Below are 24,961 nucleotides of genomic sequence, written 5' to 3'. Positions count from 1 at the left end.
TTAAATTAGCTCAGGTTTGTTGTTACAGAAATGAAACACCAGGATATTAACTACTTTGTCATTTCTAATTTAGATAATTATTTTTATATAATTAATCTTGCTGTGTGTTATACACTTGCCTCTTAATGAGAGCAGAAAGGAAACTGCAGCCCACTAGTGGGACATCATAAATGTAAGCTTGTGTTAAACTCTCTAAGACACATTTTGTCAAAGTTAGAAGCCTACTTGGCAAGAAAGCCTTTTTAGTCAAAGTAATTCAGCAGTATTTTTAAAGCACAAAGAAAAAATAATTGCCATTACTGATGTATCTTGTTGTACAGGTTTTTGGTACAGCAGCGCCCGAATCATATGTTGCTCATTATTTGTTGATAGGCCTAATGATTTTACTGTTGTGATCAAATGCTTCTGGTTTCCACAGACAACTAAGGCAGTTATCTTCCTCCCAATAAGGTGTCTTCAGCCCCCTTGTTCAGGAGTCCTCAGGACAGATCTGTCTTCCTTCCCTTCTGAGTTGCTCACTTTTAAGGTTCCTCTCCAACTGACACATGCTCTGCGCATCTGCAGGGGCGGGGTTATCTGGGCCCAGTATTTAATTCCTTCAGCACTACTGAGGATTTATACATCCCGTCGCGCTCTCCCATCCTCTTACCCCATACCTCTCCTCTCCATAAGTATGCTACTTAGGGCTTGTCTTCTCTACTGGGGAGATCCACGCTGCTGCATTCAATGCAGCAGGGGTCGATTTAGCGGGTCTAGTGAAGATCTGCTAAATCGACGGCAGAGTGCTCTCCGGTCGACCCTGGTATTCCAGCTCTCCGAGAAGTGTAAGGGAAGTCGACCAGAGAGCATCTCCCGTCGATGCAGCACAGTGAAGACACTGGGGTAAGTCGACCTAAGCTATGTTGACTCCAGCTACATTATTTATGTAGCTGGAATCACATAATTTAGGTTGACTTACTGCGGTAATGAAGACAAGCCCTTAGTTTTGAAGACAACAGACATTATTTTAAATATTGGCATATGGGAACTGCTTTTCTCCTGTGCCCACAGAAGTGTGATTATCTTAAAAATTCGTGACTATATAACTTACACAAAAGTTGCTTATTTTGCAATCTAATAACTATTATAAGAGATTCTATAAGAGAAACAGTCATAGAGCAACACAGTACAGTGTAGTAGACACATCAGTAAACTTGTTTGTTCCTTCACTTAGAGAAATCTTTCTATCTTTAGATACACATCTTTTTCCTTTTTAATTTTTAAAATTAAAGGTTCTTTCCACATCCCAGATGACTCAATAAGCTTAGGGCTTCTGGGCCTGGCTCTCGGTTACATTAAGGGCCTTTTACAGTGTTTGGGAGCATAAAAGGAACTAAAAGTGTTTGTAAATGGCTCTTGACAATCCTCCTTGAACAAAGGACCTCCCTGGCTAGTGCAGAAGTGGCATAAAGGTTCTGGCCTGGCCCTGCTCCCAGCCCATATCCCTGCTCCTTGAGTTGGGTGTGTGTCAAGGGAGTGACCAGAGCACACCACACTATAGAAATTCTCTGTTTCTCAGGTTCCATGGAGAATAGAACATAAGTCAGATATGTCCCAAGATAGCCCCAGCATACGGGGAGCACAACGGTGGCTTAAATTCACCTTACACCTCTCTCCGCTACCAGTTTCCTATGTGCTTAGTTCTCCCCACCGTGGCTAAAATGGATTAATTTCTATAGCTTGCATTATGCTAGCTGGAAGAAACAGATATTTGAATGTGGCTTGAATAAGTAGGACAAAGGTTACAGATGAGTCAGTTGCAGGTTTGAGTAACATGGAGAATGGTGGTGATACTGATGGTGACAGAGAAAGCACAGTAGACAGGGTTTTGGAGGGATGATAAGAAGTTTGACTTTGGACATTTTAAGCTTAAATTGATTGTTAAACACCCAGGCAATGTCAGAGAGGCTGAGATGCCAGATTGGATGGAAAGAGGCACGAGTATAGATTTGAGAGTTGTCTACATGGACATGGCAGCTGATACCATATGAGTACATGAGATCACCCAAAAAGAAAAAAAATAAGAATGATAAAAGTAGGGGTGCAGGGCACAACTCTGTGATACCGTTACAAACAGTGGGAGAGGAGGATTCACTCAAAGAGATGAAGAAGGAACAGTCAGATGCAGGTGAACCAGGAGAAAACAGAATTGCAGAAGACTAGGATGAAGGATGACAAGGAGGGGGTGATTGACAGTGTCAAAGGTAGCGAAGAGGTCAAGAAAGGCATGGATGGAGTACAGACCTTGGGACCTAGCTGAGAAGCAGTTCTTAGAGACTTTTTGGTGAAAGCAGTTTAAATGGAGTGGGTGTGGAAAACAGACTGGAAGAGATCAAGGGAAGAGTTGGAAGAAGGGAGTTCAAGGCAATGATTGTAACCACAGCTTAGTGTTGAAGAGGAGAATGAAGACAAAGTGGTAGTCTGAGAGGTAGGTTGGGTCAAGGAATTTATTTTGTGGATGGGGGAGATCACAGTATGCTTGTATTTAGAGGGGAAGGAGTTAGATAATAATGAAAGGTTAAGGAGGGAGAAGGCTGTAAGGGGGATATGGGAGTTGAGTAGGCTGAAAGGAATGGGGGGCTCATGATAGATAGAGGGTTTAAAGGACAACAACGGGTAAGATACCTCAGTTTTGGTCACAGGGTGAAAGAGGAAGGGGTATAAGAGGTGGGAGATGAGGAAAGAAGGAGTTTATAGTGCATCTTGTTGATCTTTTCATTGAAAAATCTTGGGAAGATCTTGTGCGGAGAGAGACATGGGTGAATGGGTCTGAGGAGGAAGTAGAAGGTGGTAAATAGGAAACAGCTATCATGGACATGGCAATCAATTTGAGTGGAGAAATAGGTCTGTTTGGCTAGGAATATGACAAAACTAATGGAGATGAGAACAAACTTATGCTCAGGAAACACTTTTTCTTCTGTTATACTTCATTTAAACTTAAGTTTCTGCAAGCTTTATTTGCCATATACATATATTTTTTTCTAAACATAATTTTATAACTTACTTTGGAATTTGCTGCCTCTTTTTCATTTTATTTTAGCAGTCAAATCAATATAGTGGCTTCACTATATTTTGCCTCAGACATAGATTGAGAGGTAAACAATTGAGCCACCAAAAAAGACTGATAATTGCCTCGTGTGTTTTGTGCTATTTAGATCGCAATTTCATCAGTACGAGGTCTATATTTTCTCCTCTGTTTTGTACAGGAGTAAGCATACTGTCAATTTTCAGAGTAACAGCCATGTTAGTCTGTATTCGCAAAAAGAAAAGGAGTACTTGTGGCACCTTAGAGACTAACCAATTTATTTGAGCATAAGCTTTCGTGAGCTACAGCTCACTTCATCGGATGCATACTGTGGAAAGTGTAGAAGATCTTTTTATACACACAAAGCATGAAAAAATACCTCCCCCCCACCCCACTCTCCTGCTGATAACAGCTAATCTAAACCCCTCCAACGCATTATTAAGGATCTACAACCTATCCTGAAGAATGACCCAACACTCTCCCGAATCTTGGGAGACAGGCCAGTCCTTGCCTACAGACAGCCCCCCAACCTGAAGCAAATACTCACCAGCAACCACATACCACACAACAGAACCACTAACCCAGGAACCTATCCTTGCAACAAAGCCCGTTGCCAATTGTGCCCACATATCTATTCAGGGGACACCATCACAGGGCCTAATAACATCAGCCACACTATCAGAGGCTCGTTCACCTGCACATCCACCAATGTGATATATGCCATCATGTGCCAGCAATGCCCCTCTGCCATGTACATTGGTCAAGCTGGACAGTCTCTACGTAAAAGAATAAATGGACACAAATCAGATGTCAAGAACTATAACATTCATAAACCAGTCGGAGAACACTTCAATCTCTCTGGTCACGCGATTACAGACATGAAAGTTGCGATATTACAACAAAAAAACTTCAAATCCAGACTCCAGCGAGAAACTGTTGAATTGGAATTCATTTGCAAATTGGATACAATTAACTTAGGCTTGAATAGAGACTGGGAGTGGCTAAGTCATTATGCAAGGTAACCTATTTCCCCTTGTTTTTTCCCAACCCCCCCCCCTCCCCCCCCCGACGTTCTTGTTAAACCCTGGATTTGTGCTGGAAATGGCCCACCTTGATTATCATACACATTGTAAGGAGAGTGGTCACTTTAGATAAGCTATTACCAGCAGGAGAGTGGGTTTGTGTGTGGGGGGGGGGAGGGGGTGAGAAAACCTGGATTTGTGCTGGAAATGGCCCAACTTGATTATCATACACATTGTAAGGAGAGTGATCACTTTAGATAAGCTATTACCAGCAGGAGAGTGTGTTTTGTGCTATTTAGATCGCAATTTCATCAGTACGAGGTCTATATTTTCTCCTCTGTTTTGTACAGGAGTAAGTAAACTGTCAATTTTCAGAGTAACAGCCATGTGGGGGGAGGTATTTTTTCATGCTTTGTGTGTATAAAAAGATCTTCTACATTTTCCACAGTATGCATCCGATGAAGTGAGCTGTAGCTCACGAAAGTTTATGCTCAAATAAATTGGTTAGTCTCTAAGGTGCCACAAGTACTCCTTTTCTTCATACTGTCAATACTGAACAAATATTGTACCAACAATCAGCTACAGGGAAGCTGTAGGATTACTGAAACATAACTGTGCAGTCTTGCAGTTATGGAATTCCATGCATTGATTGGTTCTGGCTGTCTGATTAGCATAATCATTGTATCATTATTTCTCAGTAATTACACAGCATATTAATACCTGTACTATAGCTAATTACATCTATCAGCCAATCCAAACAGAAGGATTTGCATAATCTTGTATTGTTTTTAATAACCATCTAGTGAATATGCAGTTGTTGTTACTGGCCGTTTTTGCCCCTTACACTCTGGCTGGTTCTTGTAGTCAGATTTAAGCCATTTATCCAGCACACACACAAAAAAAGACATTGCCTCAGCTTCTCACTCCTTGTAGCTGAAGTAGAGAACTCCAAGATGAATAGTGCTGGGGAAATCCAAAGGCAAAGAAAATTTCCCTCCAAGGTGCTAAAAGGGAAAATGTGCTTCTCTTTGACTCATTTCCCTCCTTGGGGCCCAGTCATACTTCCACTGAAACTACTGAGAAATTTGCAGGTGATTTCAATGGGAGGAAGACTGGACTCCTCTTCTCTCTCCCTACAGGTCAGCAGGGCTTTTGTTTCAGCAAAGACTTGTATATATTTTGTTTTACGTTGGGAGATTTCTGCCCCTGCCTCAGAGTTCTGACACAAACTGTATTGTTACCTAGGAGGAGAAGAACCTTGCTGAGCTGTAGAAAAGATGAAAATGAGGAGGGAAGAAAAAATGATCAAAGTTAGGGCTCTCAATTAATTGCAGTTACTCAAGTGATTAATTGAAAAGAAACTAACTTGATTAAAAAATTATTGCAGTTAATCAGTTTTAAACACACTGTTAAACAATAATACAATACCAATTGTAATTTATAAATATTTTGGATGCTTTTCTACATTCAATTTGAATTACAACATAGAATACAAAGTGTATAGTGCTCACTTTATATTATTTTTATTGCAAATATTTGCACAGTAAAAAGATAAACAAAAGAAACAGTATTTTTCAATTCACTTCATACAAGTACTATAGTAATCTAGTAGTAATTTCTTTCTCATGAAAGTGGAATTTACAAATGTAGATTTTTTTGTTACATAACTACACTCAAAAACAAAACAATGTAAAACTTTACAGCTTACAAGTCCACTCAGTCCTACTTCTTTTTCAGCTAATTGCTAAGATAAAGAAGTTTGTTCAAATTTACAGGAGATAATGCTGCCCACTTCTTATTTACAATGTCACCTGAAAGGAAGAACAGGCATTCGCATGGCAGTTTTGTAGCCAGAGCTGCAAGGTATTTACATGCCAGATATGCTAAACATTTGTATATCTCTTCATGCTTCAGCCACCCTTCCAGAGGACATATTTCCATGCTGATGACACTTGTTAAAAAAAAAAAGTGATAATTAAATTTGTGACTGAACTCCTTGGGGGAGGATTGTATATCTCTGGCTTTGTGGTTTTACTCACATTCTGCCATACATTTTGTGCTATGGCAGTCTCCGATGACGACTCAGCATATGTTGTTCAATTTAAGAACAGGTTTCAGGGTAGCAGCCGTGTTAGTCTGTATTTGCAAAAAGAAAAGGAGTACTTGTGGCATCTTAGAGACTAACCAATTTATTTGAGCATAAGCTTTCATGAGCTACAGCTTAAGAACAGTTTCACTGCAGATGTGACAAAATGCAAAGAAGGTGAATGTGAGATTTCTAAAGATAGGTACAGCACTCGACCCAAGGTTTAAGAATCTGAAGTGCCTTCCAGAATCTGAGAGGGACGAGGTGTGGAACATGCTGTCAGACGTCTTAAAAGAGCAACACTCCGATGCAGAAACTACAGAACCCTAACCCCCAAAAAAGAAAAACAACCTTCTGTTGGTGGAATCTAATTCAGATGATGAAAATGTATGTGTATCAGTCCCGCACTGCTTTGGCACATTATTGAACAGAACCTGTCATCAGCATGGAAGCATCTCCTCTGGAATGGTGGTTGAAGCATGAAAGGGCATACGAACGTTTAGCATTTTTCGCATGTAAATACCGTCCATGCTGGATACAAAAGTGCCATGGGAACGCCTGTTCTCATTTTCAGATGACATTGTAAATAAGAAGCAGGCAGCATTATCTCTCATAAATATAAACAAACATGTTTGTCTTAGTGATTGGCAGAATAAGAAGTAGGAGTGAGTGGACTTGTAGGCTCTAAAGTTTTACATTGTTTTATTTTTGAGTGCAGTTTATGTAAAAATAATAGTGCAACTTATAAATGTAGAATTATTTTCACACTAAAGAGACTGCACTACAGTACTTGTATGAGGTGAATTGAAAAATACTGTTTCTTTTGTTTATCTTTTTACAGTGCAAATACCTGTACTAAAATAATAATATAAAGTGAGCACTGTACACTTTATATTACTGTGTTGCAGTTGAAATTAATCTATTTGAAAAATGTAAAAACAACCAAAATATGTAAATAAATTGTATTCTATTATTAACAGTGAGGCCAAAACGGCAATTAATCATGATATTTTTAATCTCACAATCATGATTATTTTTAATTGGTTGACTGCCCTAGTCAAAATGCATGATGATTCTGACTGAACAGCGGGACTTAGCAGCACGTTAGCAGCCCACGTCGCTTGTAATTTTGTTTTTCCTTTAAAATGTAATGGCTTTCCCCCTTAGCAAGACCGTAACCATATCCTGGGCTCTTATCTTGCAGAATTTCATAGGTGCAGTCACGGGTTGGTTGTAGGGAAGGGCATGAGCTGCCCCCACACTCCTCCTCCTCCACTCAGGGCAGGTCCAGGCCTCACCAGCACCCTGCTCCTTCCTCCCTGCGGTGGGCTCACACCTGCTGTCCCAGCGGCGGGCGGCCCCCGAGTTAATGTAGGCGGGGGTGAGGAGCGGCGATGCGGGGCGCACAGCTCTCCCCTTGCACCCAGGCAGCGCCGGTGCCTGTCTGGACGGGAAATGCCCTGATTTCTGTGCCTTCCCTTGTTGTTCTCGTTGACCGCGGTAGCTATTCTGCCGGGCGTCGGGGCCTGCGTCTCCCACCTCCCCCGTCTCGGCGGGCCGGCCTGCTGCTCCTGCTCCGTCCGTGGGGCTGGCGGCGGGCCTCAGCAACCTCGGTCCCGGCGGCCTGTCGCCGGGCGTGACCTACCCAACATGGCGGCGCACGCCGCCCCCTCACGTAGGCAGCCGGCGGAGCCTCCCCCGCGGGGCGGGGAGAGCAGTGGGAGGCTGGCTGGCTGGCTCTGAGACCGCAGCGGCCGGGGGCGGTGAGCTGCGACAGACGTTTGCCCGGCCCGCGGCGGCCGCACTGGGACAGAGGGATCGTCGCAGCCGCCAGCAGCGGCAGCAGCCTCGGGGTGCGGTGGCCAGGCCCCGACCTTCCCAGGCAGGAGAAGCCGCCGCTGCCGGCAGCGGGAGCTGGAAAGCCCCGGCCGCCCCCGCCCCTGTTTCCGGGGGCACAGAGGCGTTGGTGGGTGTCGCCGGCGCTGATCACCTGGGCTCCCCGCCCTCTCTCGGCCGGGGGAGCCGCGCTGCAGACGGGCAGGGCCGGGCAGCTGCGGTGCCGAGCGGGCTCGCCGGGGTGTTGCAACGGCTGCGGGACGGGGAGCCGCGGCGGCGGCAGCAGCAGCAAGATGAACCCCAATATCACTTACGCCAATCGCAAGCGGCGGAAACCCGTGCAGAAAATGTAAGAGTCGAGCTGGGGCGCTGGGTGGGGTGGGGTGGGGTGAGCTGCCGGGCCGGCTTCGGTACTGGTCGTTGCGGGGCGGTCAGCGGCTCACCCAAACCGGCCCCTGGCTGCGCTCTGCGCCCCCAGCCTCCTCTCCCTCTAGCCGGAGTGTCCGCTCTGCAGCGGCTCCCCGCTTGCCCAGCGCCGGGTGGGTGTCCGCAGCCCCCGCCTCTGCTTCCTGCCGCAGCCCCCGGCCCCCCCAGAGCCCCGGGGCTCTGCGCTTCGCTCCACGTGGGCCTCGGCAGCTACGGGTTTGCCTTGTTCGTCCAGGGCGCTGTTTGGGTTTTGCCCGGGGACGCGGCCCCAGAGGCAGGGGGCTGTTTGCTGCAGTGCTTGGTGCCCTTTCGCGGGGGCTTTTCTTGTCTGTCGGCGGCTTTGGGTTGGGAGCCCCAGCAGCAGCGCTGGGCGTGCGCGCGACTTGTGGGGATCTAGGAGGTCCCTTTTGAGACTCCTCTCTCTCCCCTCCCCCCCAACAGGGAAGTCTGTAGTTAGCTGTGTTCGGAGTCCTGTTGTGACCAAAAAGAATGAGGAGTACTTGTGGCACCATAGCGACTAAAATTTATTTGGGCATAAATTTTCGTGGGCAAAAGCAGATGCATCCAGTGGAAAATACAGTAGGAAGATCTATACAGAGAACATGGAAAAAATGTGGTGGGTGTGTGTGTGTGTGTGTATATATATATATATATATATATATATATATCTATATATATATATATCATTTATATCTATATATAGATATAATCTCCCTACTGTATTTTCCACTGCATGCATCTGATGAAGTGTGCTTTAGCCCATGAAAGCTTTTGCCCAAGTAAATTTGTTGGTCTCTAAGGTGCCACAAGTACTCCTCCTTCTTTTTACTGATACAGAGTAACACGGCTGTCGCTCTGAAACCTGTTGTTAACAGGCACTGATGACCCAGTTGTATAAGGATGGTGATTAAAAGGCAGAATGAGGGCTTGGGGACGGGAGGGAGGAAGGAAGGAAGAAAGAAAGAAGAAATAACTTTAGGTTTTATTGTGGCTGGTTTACCTGATCTAGACTAGGAGGCATTTAAGATGGCAGTTCCCTAGCGATGGCTACAAAGCCCCCCACCAGCTAAAATAATTGTTAAAAGTAGTTAAATGACAAATGCAGCTTTTTAAATGTCTTATTGGTCATAGTGCAGTGCTTTGCTGTGCTGCTTAGGACTTGTGGTGGGAGTCTGTGCAGAAAGGCACATTGTGCTGGGTGCACTGCCCCTGACTGGTTGTCCCCATTTGGATGGGCTTGTAGGTTACTATTCACTCTCTGCAGTAGAGTATTTCACAGTTGGTACTGTGATTTTTAACTAATAAAGCACATTTTATTACTTCAACTCTGTATGAAGTCTTACACATCAGATCCTGGACCCCACTAAAATGTAACATTCCTGGAGTGGTGTTTCTGAATGTGGATGTCTCTGACAAGGTGCCTGGGACATTTCAACAAAGGGCATGACAGTAGATTATGTATAATCATGTTATCCTGTTTGGGAATATTTAAAAAACAATTTTTCTTAATATTTTTATTCTGTCAAAAGTCTGATTATATTTTATGGCACTTATTCATTTAACTCCAAACAAACACACAAGTCAGAAATTACTGCCACATCTTAAAAAGACAAAAAATTACCTCTTAAAATAGGGCCTAATTTTGAAAACTCTTAGTTGCATGAGTAAAGCTAATTACATTACCCAAGTATAGATAGGATTGGGCCCAGGGCTGTACCTGCTTCACTGAAAGATTACTTTAAACTGAAATGACTTTCAGCCTAGAGGAAATCATTAACTTTTACATTTATCTATTGCATAAAGATGCATACATTAGCTACTTTAATAAGGGTCTAATTAGCTGCTTTTTTCCCCCAACAGCTTATTTCTTATTGACTCATGGCCAAAACAGACATTTTTATTCTTTTTTTAATTGCACTTGTTTTCAAATAGCATTACTGAAAAAAAAACTGTATTTAAAAAGTAAAATCATACACTAAGTTTGAAAGAGTTGTTCCTTGTAACATACTAGTAAACGAGAAAAACATTTTGGGACACTGCGTGTAAGCAAGTTCCTTTATATCATTCAGCTCCCTGTTTTAGATCAGTTAATTGAGTGCATGTTCAATCACAGCTGTTGCTATTAAAGTATTTGTACAAATGGGTATTTTGCTTTAAATGAAATTTTACTATGTTTGTGAAGTGAATAAATCAGTAAAAGCAATATATATAGATGATGGTTTCTACCAATGCTCTGCAGAAGCTGCAGTAAATGTGAATATAACTTAATATAAATGTGGCTTGCCTCTTCCATGCTAAAATATAGAAGTGTTAAAACAGTTCAACAATATAAATCTATGTTTTAGAAAGAAATAGTTGCCCTATTTCAAGATATACAAGTATATAGGAAATACTTATTTTTTCTACAGCTATGTGCAAGCGCAGATAACTTCCCCGCTCTGTTTACATACTTTCTTAGACTAATCCATTTTAAAGTACACAAAAATCTTCATTTAAGGAACTGTTGTGTAGCTATTCACTCTTTCTGATCAGAGTAGTCTTAATGCTTTGTTTCCTAATAAATTCTGGTCAGATCTGAAAACTGTTTCTGTTTTTGTACCTTTATATAAAAATGTCTGACTTTCAAGCTGCTTAGTCTTTCATATTCTTTATTTTAATTTGCCACACTTACCTTTATTTGAATCTGAATATTTTCTTTTTTTATGTCTATCAATATATGGGTGGAAACTAAATTTAAAAGTTTAATATTGGTCTTGAGGTGACCTTGTCATAAAATAACTTCTCTTTTTAGGACTGAAAGGGAAAAATAAACCTTTCTTAATTTAAGGTAAATATTTTTGTTTTTAATCTAGCTGTAATTTTGGCTTCACCTATAACAGATTAAAAAAAAAACCTCTCCTTTTAATCATATTATTTGCTACCCGGCTGGATTGACCAATAATTTGTGCAAGCTTAATTTCTATTTGTTCAGTGTACCATATTTATTTCCCTCTCTTTATGTTTAGTTTTACATTGATTTTGCATTTATACTATGATAGCAGTCCTGGGAGACGCATTATCTGCAGGCCTGAGGATTCTGATTTGCCCAGTTAAAAACTGATCATAGTTCATACTCTTGGCCAAAAAGAGAGAAAATGCTAGAGTAACAGCAGATTATCAGATCTGACTTTTAAATAGGTTATGAAGCTTGTTAATTATTGTAAAAAGATCTAGTTTGCCTCTGATTCTCCTCAAATTAATATATAGGATACTTGTGGGATAACTGCCTTGAAGTTAGCTTTTTTCCAGGCAAATTTCAAACCTCTTGAAAAAATAGTTTAAAACAGAAGAGCTGACATACTGTTATGTTTAGTGAGGAATTGTAGCTTTTTTACTTTTTTTTCATATAAGGAAGAGATTAAATTTGTGTTGAATTGTGTATTTGTGCTTCACTTGCTGTATCCAAAATTCTGAGTGGAGCATGAGTGATATATTGTCTGTAATACAGACAACCCATTTGTGTGAACAACTTTTTTTTCATCTATATAATGATGTAATGTTCACAAGAAAGTCTAAATGGGAAAAACTCTGATTTTTATCTGGAAAATAACTAATTGAAAATCATGGTAATAATTTGAAGCCAGTTCAGAAAAAAACACTCCTGTTATCTGCAGTGTACAGGACAGAAGCCCACAGGAAATATTGGGCTATTACCCTGACATTATAAAGTATAAAATATAATCCTTTCTGTAGAGAGCTACCCTATCACTTTAATGTGTATCAAAGGAAAAGATACTGACTGCATTTTTGGAAAAATACAATAGATAGTTTAAATGTAGGAATATCCACGTCTTTTGTTAAAGAAGAAAAATGCATGGTAAACAAAGTGTGATTTCACCACCTAAACCCAACTAAATCTTGCTATGCATTAGGGCACACGCAGTTTCTTAGAACCTTTTCTACTTTTATGTTTATTTTCCTCCATGTAATTCTTTCTCTTTTATTGATTGAATGATGTGGACTCCCCCCTGTGGTCATTTTCCTATGGGTGTTAACAAAGGTTTACCAAAGCTTGTATCTTTTTTATTTTACATATATATTGAATTCAAATCATCAAATTTCCTGGGTTTTTATTAATCACTGGAATCTCATTTATACATAACAAGCCATAGAGTTCATTTAATGCCAAACAGGATGGAATGCAAGATCCATAAAAGTTAGATTTTTAAATAGATCATTGTAAATAGATCATTATGTACATTTAATGCCCTTCCCCTGATGTTATGAATTTATATATATTTAATCCTTATGATGTTTTAGCTAAAAATATTTTGTATTTAATATACTTTAACATTTTTCTTAGTGCTTATTGTGTATTTTATTTCAACAAGTGGGAAAATGGTATGTTGGTGTGGGGGCGCTTTAAGAAGTTTAATTGCCATATATACACAAACTAGAATGCCAGTTAAAGCTAATTGCATGTTAGATAATGAAAAATGAACAAGAAATATAGGTGATTGGCTTTGTCCAATGCTTACTTACATGGATTCTCCATATACAATGTACCCGAAAAATGTTTGCTTTATTTGGTTGTCTGGGTGACCCTTCAGGCTAGGATTTATATATAGTGGTTCAAGAGGCAGCATAGAGATCATTTCCCTGTCATTGCTTTTTCTTCATGTGTGGATAGGTGTTCACTTTCCAGGCTCATTCTGGTACCTTTCATACTCTCTCATTGCACTTAATACAAACAGTTAGTATACAGCAGGTGTGGCCAAACTTACTGGCCCTCCACATATGACAATCTTCAGAAGTTTGAGAGCCAGAGCACGCCTGCTGGGAGCCCAGTTTCAGCCCCACTCCTGCTGAAGCCCTGAGCCCCAGCAGGTGCCCTCCCGTAGGGCTGAAACTCCGAAACCCTCCTCCCCAATGGACAGAAGCTCCTACCCCACCATCCCACTGCAAGGCAGAGGTCCCGAGCTCTTCCCCCAGACTGGTAGGTGGAGAATGGGGGGTGGGGGGCGGGAGGGGGCAGAGGGGGCTTGCGAGCAGCACTTCAATGATAAGAGTGGCATGTGGATCGCGAACCAGTTTGGCCGACCTGGGGATACAGTCTTTCTGTTTAGAAACAATGTACATTCATTTACGGGTTCAGTACTTTAAATGGATGGTTTGTAGCAGACAGCATTTTAAGATACTTCATATTTTTAATTTCAGATTTATTATGTACTCTGCTTCTTTCAGAGAGACATTAAAAAGAAAATGTACATAGCATATTAAGAATGTTTTCTAAATATAGTGAAAGACACTATGTTGGGAAGCAAAGAAAATTCTTTCCTTCGTGCGCAACCACGGTATATGATTTTAAAAGCTATATATTGCAATCTGTTGAACTTGGCACAAAACTTCCATTGTCAGTACTCTAGTAGTCTCTCCTCTTGCTCTGTCTGTTGCAGGCAGTCTTTAAATCAAAATGAACTGTTAAGATGAAGCCAACAGAGTGGGTTGGTGTTGAGACATAGCCCCTAGCGGAGGACAAAAGGTTACAGCCTTGGTTCTCAAACTTTTGTATTCGTAACCCCTTTCACAGAGCAAGCCTTTGAGTGCAACCCTTCTAGCTTATACATTAAAAACACTTTAAAAATATATATTTAACACTATTATAAATGCTGGAGTTGAAGTGGGGCTTTTGGTGGAGGCTGACAGCTCACGACCCCACACATAATAACCTCTTGATGCACTGAGGGTCCTACCACACCATTGACAGAAGAGTTAGAACAGTCTGATCCTTTAAAGCTACTTGGAAGCTCATTGGTTCTGTCACCCCCTGAGGGCAAACCACAAAACAGGTTTGTTGCACCATTGAGACAGGTGTGCCCCAACTTCAAATCAAAGGGGTCAGCAGTCTACAGAGATGAGATAACATCCATCCTATCGTTCTTTACTCCAGCCCCGCACATCAGAACCAGTGTATTATTAATGTTGAATATGGTGGTAGGGAGAATAAAAGAAGTAAATCATGCTTAGTTTTCAGTTCCTCTGAGTGAAGTGGTATTGTCTGAGAATGGTGAACATGCCTCACTTTTGGTAATAGACAGATGTGGTGTGAATAACAATTTTTGGGGAAAAAAACATGTCTTTGCATATGTGGTTGAGACTATAGGGAGACGACATTCTGTTTTAATTTAGAAGGGCTTTTTTGTTTTATTTAAATATAGAGTTTTTTCGATGACCATGCATTTTATGTCCATTTCAATGCTATTTATTCACGGTCCTCAAAATGTCTTGCTTGGTTTCATTTCTAAAATAAAATGATGATGTATGTACCTGACACATTTCTCACACGTCCTGAATTGTCTGAGCTAAATAATAATGCACAGAAATAACACCCCCATTTTTGTAAATTAAGGATGGGTTGAAAAACATCTGCAGCACATACTACCCCAAGGATTAAGTTTGTCAGTTATATGACAGATGCCTGTGCTGTCAATCTCCTCCAAGGCCCTCTTTCTTTCTTTTTTTTTTTTTTTGGAGCGGTAAAACAGTTGTGCATTATATTCAGGGATCCCTTTTTTCATGACCAAAAAAAAAAAAAAACCAAATGAACAAAATTCTACGATAAAAATCCATGGGTTTTTTGCTATTTAAAATGAAACACTGAACTTTAGGTTCCCTAGCCACAATATACATAAGTATCCTTTGAACACAATGTTTTATTGATATACAGTAGAACCCCATTTATTCGAGCCTCCTTTATCCAGCTCTCCAGCCTCGGGCTAACAGCAGCTGGGGGATCCAGTGGTCAGCTCTGGGCAGCTGCAGCTCCGAGTCCCTCCCACCCCATATAAAATAAGGGATAGAAAGCTCTTTGCCAATTCTCCTGATTATCCCAATTTTTCATTATTCAATCTGGCATTGGTCCCAGTTAGAACGAATAAACTGGGTTCCACTGTAAATTTAAAATGTACTCAAAAATAGATCACAAGAGGGGGAGGTTGTGCGCATTGAATAAGTAAAATATAATTAATAGTTATGTGTTTTTACTTTTTCATTTTGTGAAAAAACAGATCCTCTGTAAAAACGCAATTTCTGCGTTTTTCTGTGTAAAACAGATTTTTAGGATCGCTGCTAATATTCACTTCTCTTTAGGTGCTCAGCAACTGATTTTATTCAAAATTGTATTTTAATTTGCTTTTATTCTTAAATCAGGAAGTATATACCAGAACTGCTTTGGCCTCCTGGTAAAAATTAAGGCTACAGCCCTTTGGTTTTATTGTGTGTGTGTGTATGTATATATTGTGTACATATATGTGTGTGTGTGTATATATGTGTGTATTAAAAAAATAAATACAGTCTAAACTCACACATAGTAAGGTATGTGATTAAAGACTCTGCGGCATAGAAGAACAGTGAAAATACAGTTCAAATAATACTTTGACAACTCTGTTTTTATTTTGACTTTCTATGACCGCACTTTCGTCTGCCTCTCAAGTATTGAAATATGGCAAGGTTGTAGTTCAGCTGTAATAGATATTAACTAAACAAGGACCTCTGGCCATTCGCTTTATTCAGATCTACAGTTGTACCTAAACAGTAGAGCAGCAGGACTGGAAGGGCAGTCTACTGTTAAAATAGTTTTAACAATCTTAAAATCTGCCCCCGCTTTCTGGACTGTTTTTGTAAAAAGCACATATACAAGGATTCATTTTGACATAGCATTCAGTTTCACTCAGGTTTCAGAGTAGCTGTGTTAGTCTGTATTCGCAAAAATTTCACTCAGGTAACTTGCTGTAATGCATAGAGTGCTGCACCCTCTATCTAAACCAGGGGTTCGCAAACTTCATTGCACTGTGACCCCCTTCTGACAACAAAAATTACTAAATAACCTCAGGAGTGGGGACTGAAGCCTCTGCCCACCTGAGCCATGCTGTGGTGCTGCCCCAGGCAGGGGGGCCAAAAGTGACAAAGTGCTGTTCACAGAGGTTTTTTTTTTTCCACCCCCCTGAATGACAGAAGTTTTACCAACAAAAGTCCAATGTAGACAAAGCATGACTACCAGGAATCGGAGACGACAAACTATTATGCAGGAATAGTAGACCTGGTTGATTGACTTAAAAGTATACAAGTGTGTGAGTGGGATAGTTCAGTCCTGCTGTCCGTGCAATGATTGTACTTCAAGCAATAGGTTTTTTAATCTGGCTCTGTATTAACTGATAGTAGTGCACGTTAACAACTCACACTCAGTGAGGCTTAGTGTTACTAATAGGGATTGTTAAGGAAATGTTGGGTGACTTATAGTTTGTTGTTTGGCCAGTATTGAAATCCAAGCTTTTTGTTGTGTAGTCTGGTTTTTTTTTTTTTTAAAGAATTATTCCAGTTGTCATGGTCTGGGTACACAAATGCTTCCCTAGAATAAGTAAACATTATTTGGTTTCTTTTATCTGAACAAAAGCTTTTCAGAATGACTTCTAAACTAATATTATCTGGGGTTGTGGTGAGCTGCAGGTATCTTGCTTGACATCAAATGGCCTTAGAGAGATGTCGGGCTCAGAGTGGCCCTCAGAAAGTCAAGGCTCATAATTGAGGTAGTTCTAATACTGCCCTTAACCAGATTTATTTCACTGTATATTTTAATTGATGACACACCCATATACGGTGTGCTGTTTTTGCTTTGGATATACTCTCTGTTTAATGGATATAATTTTCATAACCGTTTTTATTTTTCCATCACTTCCGTTTTGCCCATTTCTATACCATTAACCTCCATCAGAGCAGTGGGGAAGCTGACCCTTTATGTCTGCAACAAACTTAGCTTTAATGGCAGTGAGTTTATAAGTGTGATGATGGTTGTTATTCCTGGGGCTTTCATGTGTGTGTTGTCAACATTTGGACTGTAGCCCCTATCAGATTACAAACTCTGAGTAAGAAAAGGGGGGAGTGTTTACACCCCTTCAGTGTATAACAGCAACACAACATCATTTTCATAGTAAGAGTGAACAGTTAAGGAGACAAATTCAAGTTTTCCCCAATCAAGAGGTAGTGGACAAGTGATATGGGTATAAGAAGGCATGATTCTTAAAAGTAGATTTGGAAGGTTTAGATTTAAATAAATACTGACAATTTTTTCCCCTCTATTTAAAAAAAACAAACCCACCACCCTCCAGCAGATACTTAGTAGTTGGAACTGGAAGAAAGAGAAGTCTAAAAACACATGATGTATTTCACTATTTGATGTCAGTTCTGTCTGTCATGCATTTAACTGGAAGTAATGAAATCGTTTTACATAGTGGTATCTAAATTTCATTACGGGAGGTTTTTTAAATTTCTAGCCAGTGCAGACTATGAATTTGATTGAATGCAATACTTGGAAATAAATACTGCCAAGACTACTTGGACTAAATGAAGCACGTAGGCATGAACAGGGTTTGCAGACAGCATATCACAGACAGCCAACATTCATGTAAAGGTAATCTAAGTAGTAGCAAACTGACTTTATGAATTTATTACACAAAAATGAATCAATGATTGATCCCTCTGTAATTAGCTTTGCTCACATGCCAGGTATGCTTAAAATAAACTTTTCTAATCTGTTGAAAGACTCAGAATTTATTTGTTTCTAATGATCAAGTATAATTTCAGGTAAGATTAATGTTCCCTATTCACAGCCTTGCATGTAGGAAATTTTGGAGTGAGCACTGGGAATTTATGGTGGGTGTTTATGTAATCTTGCTTCTAGTTTCCATTAACACCGTAATATAATTCATAGAAGAACGCTATTGCTTTGTTTTGGATAGTATATTTCACCAATTTGTCATGCCATATTTACTGTAAATGTTGTGATTAGTTAAGAGTTGAAGAGTATTTTAGTGCTCAGTATGTTGTGAACTGTAAGTGGATTTAGTGGTTTAATGGATTTAACATATTCCCACCCTCAAAATCTCATTACAAGCATTCATAGTGACGCCTTCCTCAGGAACTCCCCAACATATCTTGGACCTGTCTCTCTCCCAGATTGGAAGATATCTGGGGCAGGGGCCATCTTAATATTGGTGTTCAGCAAATTGTTAGAACTCTTGCAGTGTTAAGCAGAAAATAAAACACTGTACAAAAATTAAGCATATGTTGAGAAATGTTGCACTAAAAGTGAACAAGTGTAAATGCGAGAGTACAATTTTACACAGAATATTAATACTGAAATACCAGTATTAATGTATACTATAAAGTATTTGGCACATTCCGAGTGACATTTGAATTATTTTTTCTGAACAATAGAACAGATTATTATTAAGTATCTCTAAACTTTCAAACACTTTTAACTAAATGCTCTGCTGTGCGAACAGGGCTCTTAGATGCCCACGTGACGTATGTTTTTTCTAGCTTCAATCTAAGCTAATTTTTGCTGAGGAATGTGCAAGTCCTTTTGGGGAAGTATATTACATGTTAAAATGTAAAAGATTTGTGCTGGTGGGCATCAGTTTAATGGCAAAGCTTTACTACCTTTCTGTTTTTAAAAATATATATATAATTACTAAGACAATATGATCATTTTGAGAAAAAATGTGCATTTATACTGTGTTTTGTCTTTGCCACAGAGTAAAGCCGTCCCCATCTGAAGGAGCCAAGTCCAATCCATCCAAGAGACACAGAGACAGATTGAATGCAGAGTTAGATCGCTTGGCTAGCCTCTTGCCTTTCCCACAAGATGTTATCGCCAAACTGGATAAACTGTCTGTGCTTAGGCTTAGTGTGAGTTACCTGAGAGCCAAAAGTTTCTTTGATGGTAAGAGATTAAGATTTAATTTCTCTTGGAGTGCTTTTAAAATACTGTTTGGTGCTGTATATTACTTTCACCTGTTCTCATGTTTAAAATTGTTGAATGTATCTGTACTTCAATGACATGTCAAGTTGTGCAGCGAGGTACAGTGTAACTGTACAAAATCAGTTGTCCAGTTTCTTGAGAATCAAATGTATCTATTTACATTTCACTTAACTCATCAGCTTGCGTTTCGAAGCAATATTACCTTTAGTGAGTCTTCCAGACCTTTTCCTCACTTAACACTTTTTCAGACGGATTTCCCATCAGTTGTATGTTTTCCTTGATGCTGCAAAGATCATTTTATGAATAAAATGATTGAACACCTGCAACCCCATCACATAATTTGTTTTATCATCTAACATGCTTGAGGAAGCTAATTTCTGAAACTGATGGAGGCATATTCTCTCCTGTGCTCAAGCTGTGCTTGGCAAAGGAAAATGGAGGGGAGAGGGAAACATAAGGAATTAGTTAAGGTTCCCTAGTTCTGTGGGCCGGTCTGCATTGACCCTGGCTCTGGTTTGAGTTATAGCATTCTTGGAGCTATTCTGTGTTGGGCCAACAACATACGATTCCCCACACCAGCTGAGAATTGGTGGAACAAAGCTCTGTGCTGCTCCTTCATTCCCTGGCCTGCCCCCTTGGCTGAAATGGGGTGGTTGGCTTAATGCCAGCTGAGAGCTTCCCGTACTGTGGAAATTCTTATCTGTCCAGGTGTGGTCAGAATCTGGCTCTCTTGCGGCAGTGCAAAAGAACCATGCCCACAAAAAAAAGGTTGATTGTTATATCACTTGCTGTGATAGTATTGAAGTTCTGATTGCATGTAAAATTAAAGTTTATCATCCATATTAATATAGGAATTGAGCTTAAAATGGCGCTAATCTTTTAGTTGAAAGCCTTTTCAGCAAAATTGTGTGACATTTTAATGTCTGTCTTTAACACCACACTATAAGTGTAATGTGGTCAGATATGATTGCTCACTACCATTGATAATCATGCTACTGAAGTCTGTCTTCCAAATAGTTTTGCCTTTTTCTTTTCATCAGAGTACTTCCTCTAGGTTAGTGGATCCCAAACACTTTCTCTGTATAACCTCATTTTCAGATGTATTATTTTCTGTGACACCAGACAGCACTGAGGACACCATTTTCAAATGGCATCCTCCATGCAGCAAGACCTTGCACACATTGTACACCTAAGATCAGACTGCATAAAGGGTGCCATTTTCCTTTACAAAATGGTGTCTTCCTCACAGCATGGCCTTGCACGCGCACACTGTGTGTGAGATCACACTGTATGGAGGGTTCCATTTTGTTGAGCAAAACCGCATCCTCCATGTGGCATGACCTTGCACATATTTTGTAAAATGCTGTTCTCCACCCACTTGGGATTGCTGCCACCCTATCTGCTAATGGAGCCGGGGTCGTGACCGACAGTTTGGAAACCACTGCTCTAGGTTGTCTTGACTTGTTGTTAGCAGTCCCACATATAGTGTGTGTGTATATTATTATTGATAACTAATCCTGGTAAATTTTGCAAAGTGTCCTTTTAAAAAAAGTTGAGCTGTATTTTTCTTTCTCTGAGTAAACAGTCGATGCAGTGCTTTTTGTGGTAAATCAGGACAGTACAGCATATGACATTTGTTCAGCACTCCAGGTTGTCGAAAAGTTTGGTGGAACAATTTCTCATCCTATCACGGGGGGCTGGCCCCTTTAAGGGGAAATGGTGCCTCAACCCACCTGTGTTAAGATCAGTTCAGCTTTCCAGGTAGGCACGAATGAGGTCATGTGGTTAACTCAGGTGAGGGCTGAGGAGATAAAGGAGGAACAGACAGACTCCAGGAGGAGTCTTTGTGGAAGGGAGCTCGAGTGGAAGCTGGTAGCACTCCAGTTAGGAGGCCCAAGCGCAACAGAAGCCTGGAAAGCTGTAGCTGGCTTGAGGAAGCAGCTGCAGGTGCGTGCTTCAGGGAATGAGACTGACTGTAGCGGAGAGTAAAGGAAGTTGGATTGGGTCCTGGAAGACCAAACTCCTGACTCGGAAGGAGACACACTGAACTGAGAGACAGAACTGAATTGAACCCAGCTCTGTGAAGGAGGGCTGGGGACTTCTGATTCAAGGAGAGAGACACTGAACTGGGGTGGGGGCCTAGACGGCCAATGCCTTAGGACTAAATAAATTGGAAACCAGAAGGGGAGTGTGTATATTACCTTTGGACTGTGGTGGTGAGCTATTAAGGAGCCCTGTGAGAGAAGGGAAACTGAGGCACCATGTGTCTGAAGAAGTGGATTTTTTACCCACGAAAGCTTATGCCCAAATAAATCTGTTAGTCTTTAAGGTGCCACCGGACTCCTTGTTGTTTTTGTGGCTACAGACTAACAATGCCACTCCTCAGATACTTGAGGCATTATGCCATCCTTGGCCATGAGAGAGTGCTTGGGGGGCAGCCGGTCTATGACATATCAGAAAATGCTGTTTAGATTAAATAAAGATCTCATAGGACATACCAATTTTCATTGAAACTTTCACAGCAGTTTTTTTTGAAATGCTTCATTTTGATAAGGTAGAAATGCTTTGTTTTGACTTTTGTTATTATTTATAATATAGAAGTTGAAACAAAACACTTCAGCCTCATCAAAACAAAATGTTTCTGAATATTTTGTTTCACCCAAAATTCCAGGATTTTGGGTTTGTCCTGATTTAGGGCAAAACCAGATTTCAGAATTTCCCATTGAAGTTTTTGCAGTTTTCTGCCTGCTCAAGAACATTATGTCGTCTTTCAAGGTCCAGAGATGAGTGCTGAGGTTGCTGTTGTTATTGCCCAGGATTTTTATGAATCCTGCACAGACTTCAGGGTCTTAAGCCAAGTTCACACAGTACAGTAGTATGCCAAAAGCCTCATATTCAGCCCCCTACTTTTGTCTCATATATGTTGGTTGTGTCTGACTACCTTGGATATAGAGGTAGTTTCCATCCATTTAAGTGATTAATTGGAAATAGTTTTATTGGCACCAAAAAAAGCCTGCATCGCACTTTTGGATGTAACATGTCTATAAATAGATCCAGATTTGTAGCAGGGTTGTATAGCACTGAACAGAAAATCCCATCTTTTGGGATGAAAGCCATTTCACACAACAATATATATTCTGCACATTGTACTACATTTAGAGATGAACAACTGCAGGTATATGCTTTGTATTTAATCTTGTTGCATAGTAGTGGGTTCTTTAGCAGAGTTTTGATTAATTTGCCTGTCTGTGGTGAATATGAATTGTTTGTTTTCAAGCTACAAGAAATATGTGTATGTACTGCAAGTTACAGCAGTAACTTTGAATTAGTTTTTTCATATTCGGAACTAGAATTATCTGAGACTTGAAAAATTTGTGCACGTTGTACAACATTAAGGTGTCCTGAAAGAAGTCTTGAAAAAATTGGTAATGGGAGATAAATTTGAAAAGAGAGGAATCATTTTTGGATATAGATTAGCTTTATTAAGAACAAATTTAAGGATATCTGACTATACTATAAGGATGGTAACATTGAAAAATGGTATCTTTCATGAAATCCAGGTAACTCCTATTATTCTTATGCTGGTGATTTACTGTTGCAAAAATTTATTTTTATGCAATCTTACCCCTCTTTCTGCTCACCTTAGCTTAACGTGTGTTTTATCACTGAATATCTTGCGGCTTCCCAATAAAGGAGTAGAGTTCACACTATTTGTATTTTAAAGCTTGAAAAGGCTAGCGTGGCTGCTATTTGTTGCATTTGATATGTTTTTTAAAAAGTTTTCAAACTCCTTTCATGTATTGTTAGACAGACTTTAGGTAAACTCCTCTGGCTCAACTAGTTGGGTATTTAACTCATTGTCCTAATTGAGGAGAATGGAGGGGAGGAGGAAGTGTCATCTGAACAGTGTCTGATCTAATTTCTACTGAAGTGTGTAAATCTCTGCTCATTTGGAATGTTCATGACTATCTCTGGTGACGAAAATAAATTGTAGTTTTACTTACATTTCTCTTTGTTAGAGAAGACTGTAGAGATATGTACAAGGCTAATAAAACATTGTCTTTAACCAATCTGAATAATAAACACTTATTGTTGTAGAGTCCTACAACAGGGCAATTAGTGTTACTTTTATAACTGAAGGGCTTTGTGATATGTGAAATGGAGGCTCTTTTGTACAAATTGCATCTGTGTTTGTGTGAGTGTGTATATGTATGTGTGTATAAAAAAAAAAAAAACAACAGTTCCTTACATTACAGGATTTAAAAAAAAACAAAAAACAGTTCCTTACATTACAGGATTTAAAAAAAAAAAAAAACCATTTAAATTTTCATCCTGTTGTTCTTGGCAGTCTGTAATTCCAGCAACTAAGTGGACAACAAAGAAATTCTGACATTCTAGTCTTCAACACAGTTGTTTGTAAATGTGTAGCACCCATTTATTCTATAGTTTAAACTCTGTTAGAGGTGAAAAGAGAAGCAAGACCTGTGTTAAGAATATTGCTCATCTTTTGTGGTGGTTCATCTTAAATTGTGACAAGTGTCTTCATTTATCGCTCCGGATGGAATTGTGAGCATAGGGCTTTTTGTACCATTTTTGTTAAGACTCACATACCGACTGACTGAATATATCTTTAAGACATTCTAAGAGCATTGTGTGGTTGGTAACTCAGAATCTGTCTCAAAGTATTTAAAGGTTTACACCTATAGTTACTAATAAAAGTGAAGAGTACAAATAAATCTAACTGTCTAAGATTCAGACAGATGCAATATTAGGAGTAGGGAACAACCCTAATCTTTTCACTGTTTAAAAGACTTTGTGTGTATTAATTATAGAAGTTGCAACTAGGGTGACCAGATGTCCCGATTTTATAGGGACAGTACCGATTTTGGGGACTTTTTCTTATATAGGCACCAATTACCTCCCACCCCGTCCCAATTTTTTTACACTTGTTATCTGGTCACCCTAGTTGCAACAGAGATTGATCCACCAAAGGAAAAGGTCAGGATTTCTGTACCACATGGGTTTTTTCTGATGTAAAGTGCAGTTTAAAACAATGGTGCCCTTTATAGTGTCTCATAGAATATGAAGAAGCACCAATCTTTGTGCAGTGAGCTGAAATACTCTGTATATAAAACAAACCTGTTAAATGCAAAAGTTAGCATTGTGGTTGTCATGTTATTAACACAGCATGCTGAAGTGAAGGGAAACGTTAAATGAATAACAGGATGCAAATGGGGGTGTATGTGAATTCCTGCGGAAAGTAAAATATAAACGTGTAATCATATGATCTTGCTTGAAAGGAAACCCAAGTTTTTTGCTGTAACAATAGATATTTTTTCAAAGAAAACACTTGCATTTTTCCAAGTTTAAATAATCCAGAGTGGATGTCTGTTTTCTGAAGACGGAAGTCTGTGAAAGACGGAACTATTTTTATACTTTTTTAAAAAGTCATCTTAAGTAGAAATAAAGTATAAAATAAAAGATCAATAAAACATCATCTTATTTAACTTTTAGACTGTTCAGCCATGGCTTTGAGAAAGATTGAGTGCAAGACGCTTTTAATGTACTTGTTTGCTTCTCAGATATTAAGGAGATGCAGTAGTGCTTCCATAATTAAAATTGTGGGAGTCATTCCAATAGTCCTGAAATTAAGAAACCATTGAACTCAGCAGATTTACGTAAAAAGGTACTCTATTACAGAACTAATTGAGAAGATGCACTTAATTTCT

General features: G+C 39.9%; 1 protein-coding gene across 1 annotated transcript in view; it reads left to right on the top strand.

Annotated features, from left to right (window-relative positions):
* The first annotated feature begins 615 nt into the window (after positions 1–615).
* The window catches only part of AHR (aryl hydrocarbon receptor), a 98,281-nt gene continuing 73,935 nt past the window's right edge, over positions 616–24,961 (top strand). Inside the window, exons 1-2 of the mRNA XM_037890581.2 lie at positions 616–8,357; positions 19,006–19,193. Coding sequence (XP_037746509.1) covers positions 8,302–8,357; positions 19,006–19,193 — 244 coding nt within the window. The 5' untranslated portion in view covers positions 616–8,301. The remainder of the gene's footprint in view (positions 8,358–19,005; positions 19,194–24,961) is intronic.

The sequence above is a fragment of the Chelonia mydas genome, chromosome 2 (assembly GCF_015237465.2).
Source record: "Chelonia mydas isolate rCheMyd1 chromosome 2, rCheMyd1.pri.v2, whole genome shotgun sequence".
In the NCBI taxonomy this organism is placed as follows: Eukaryota; Metazoa; Chordata; order Testudines; family Cheloniidae; genus Chelonia; species Chelonia mydas.
This window is presented reverse-complemented; position numbering and strand designations above follow the sequence as displayed.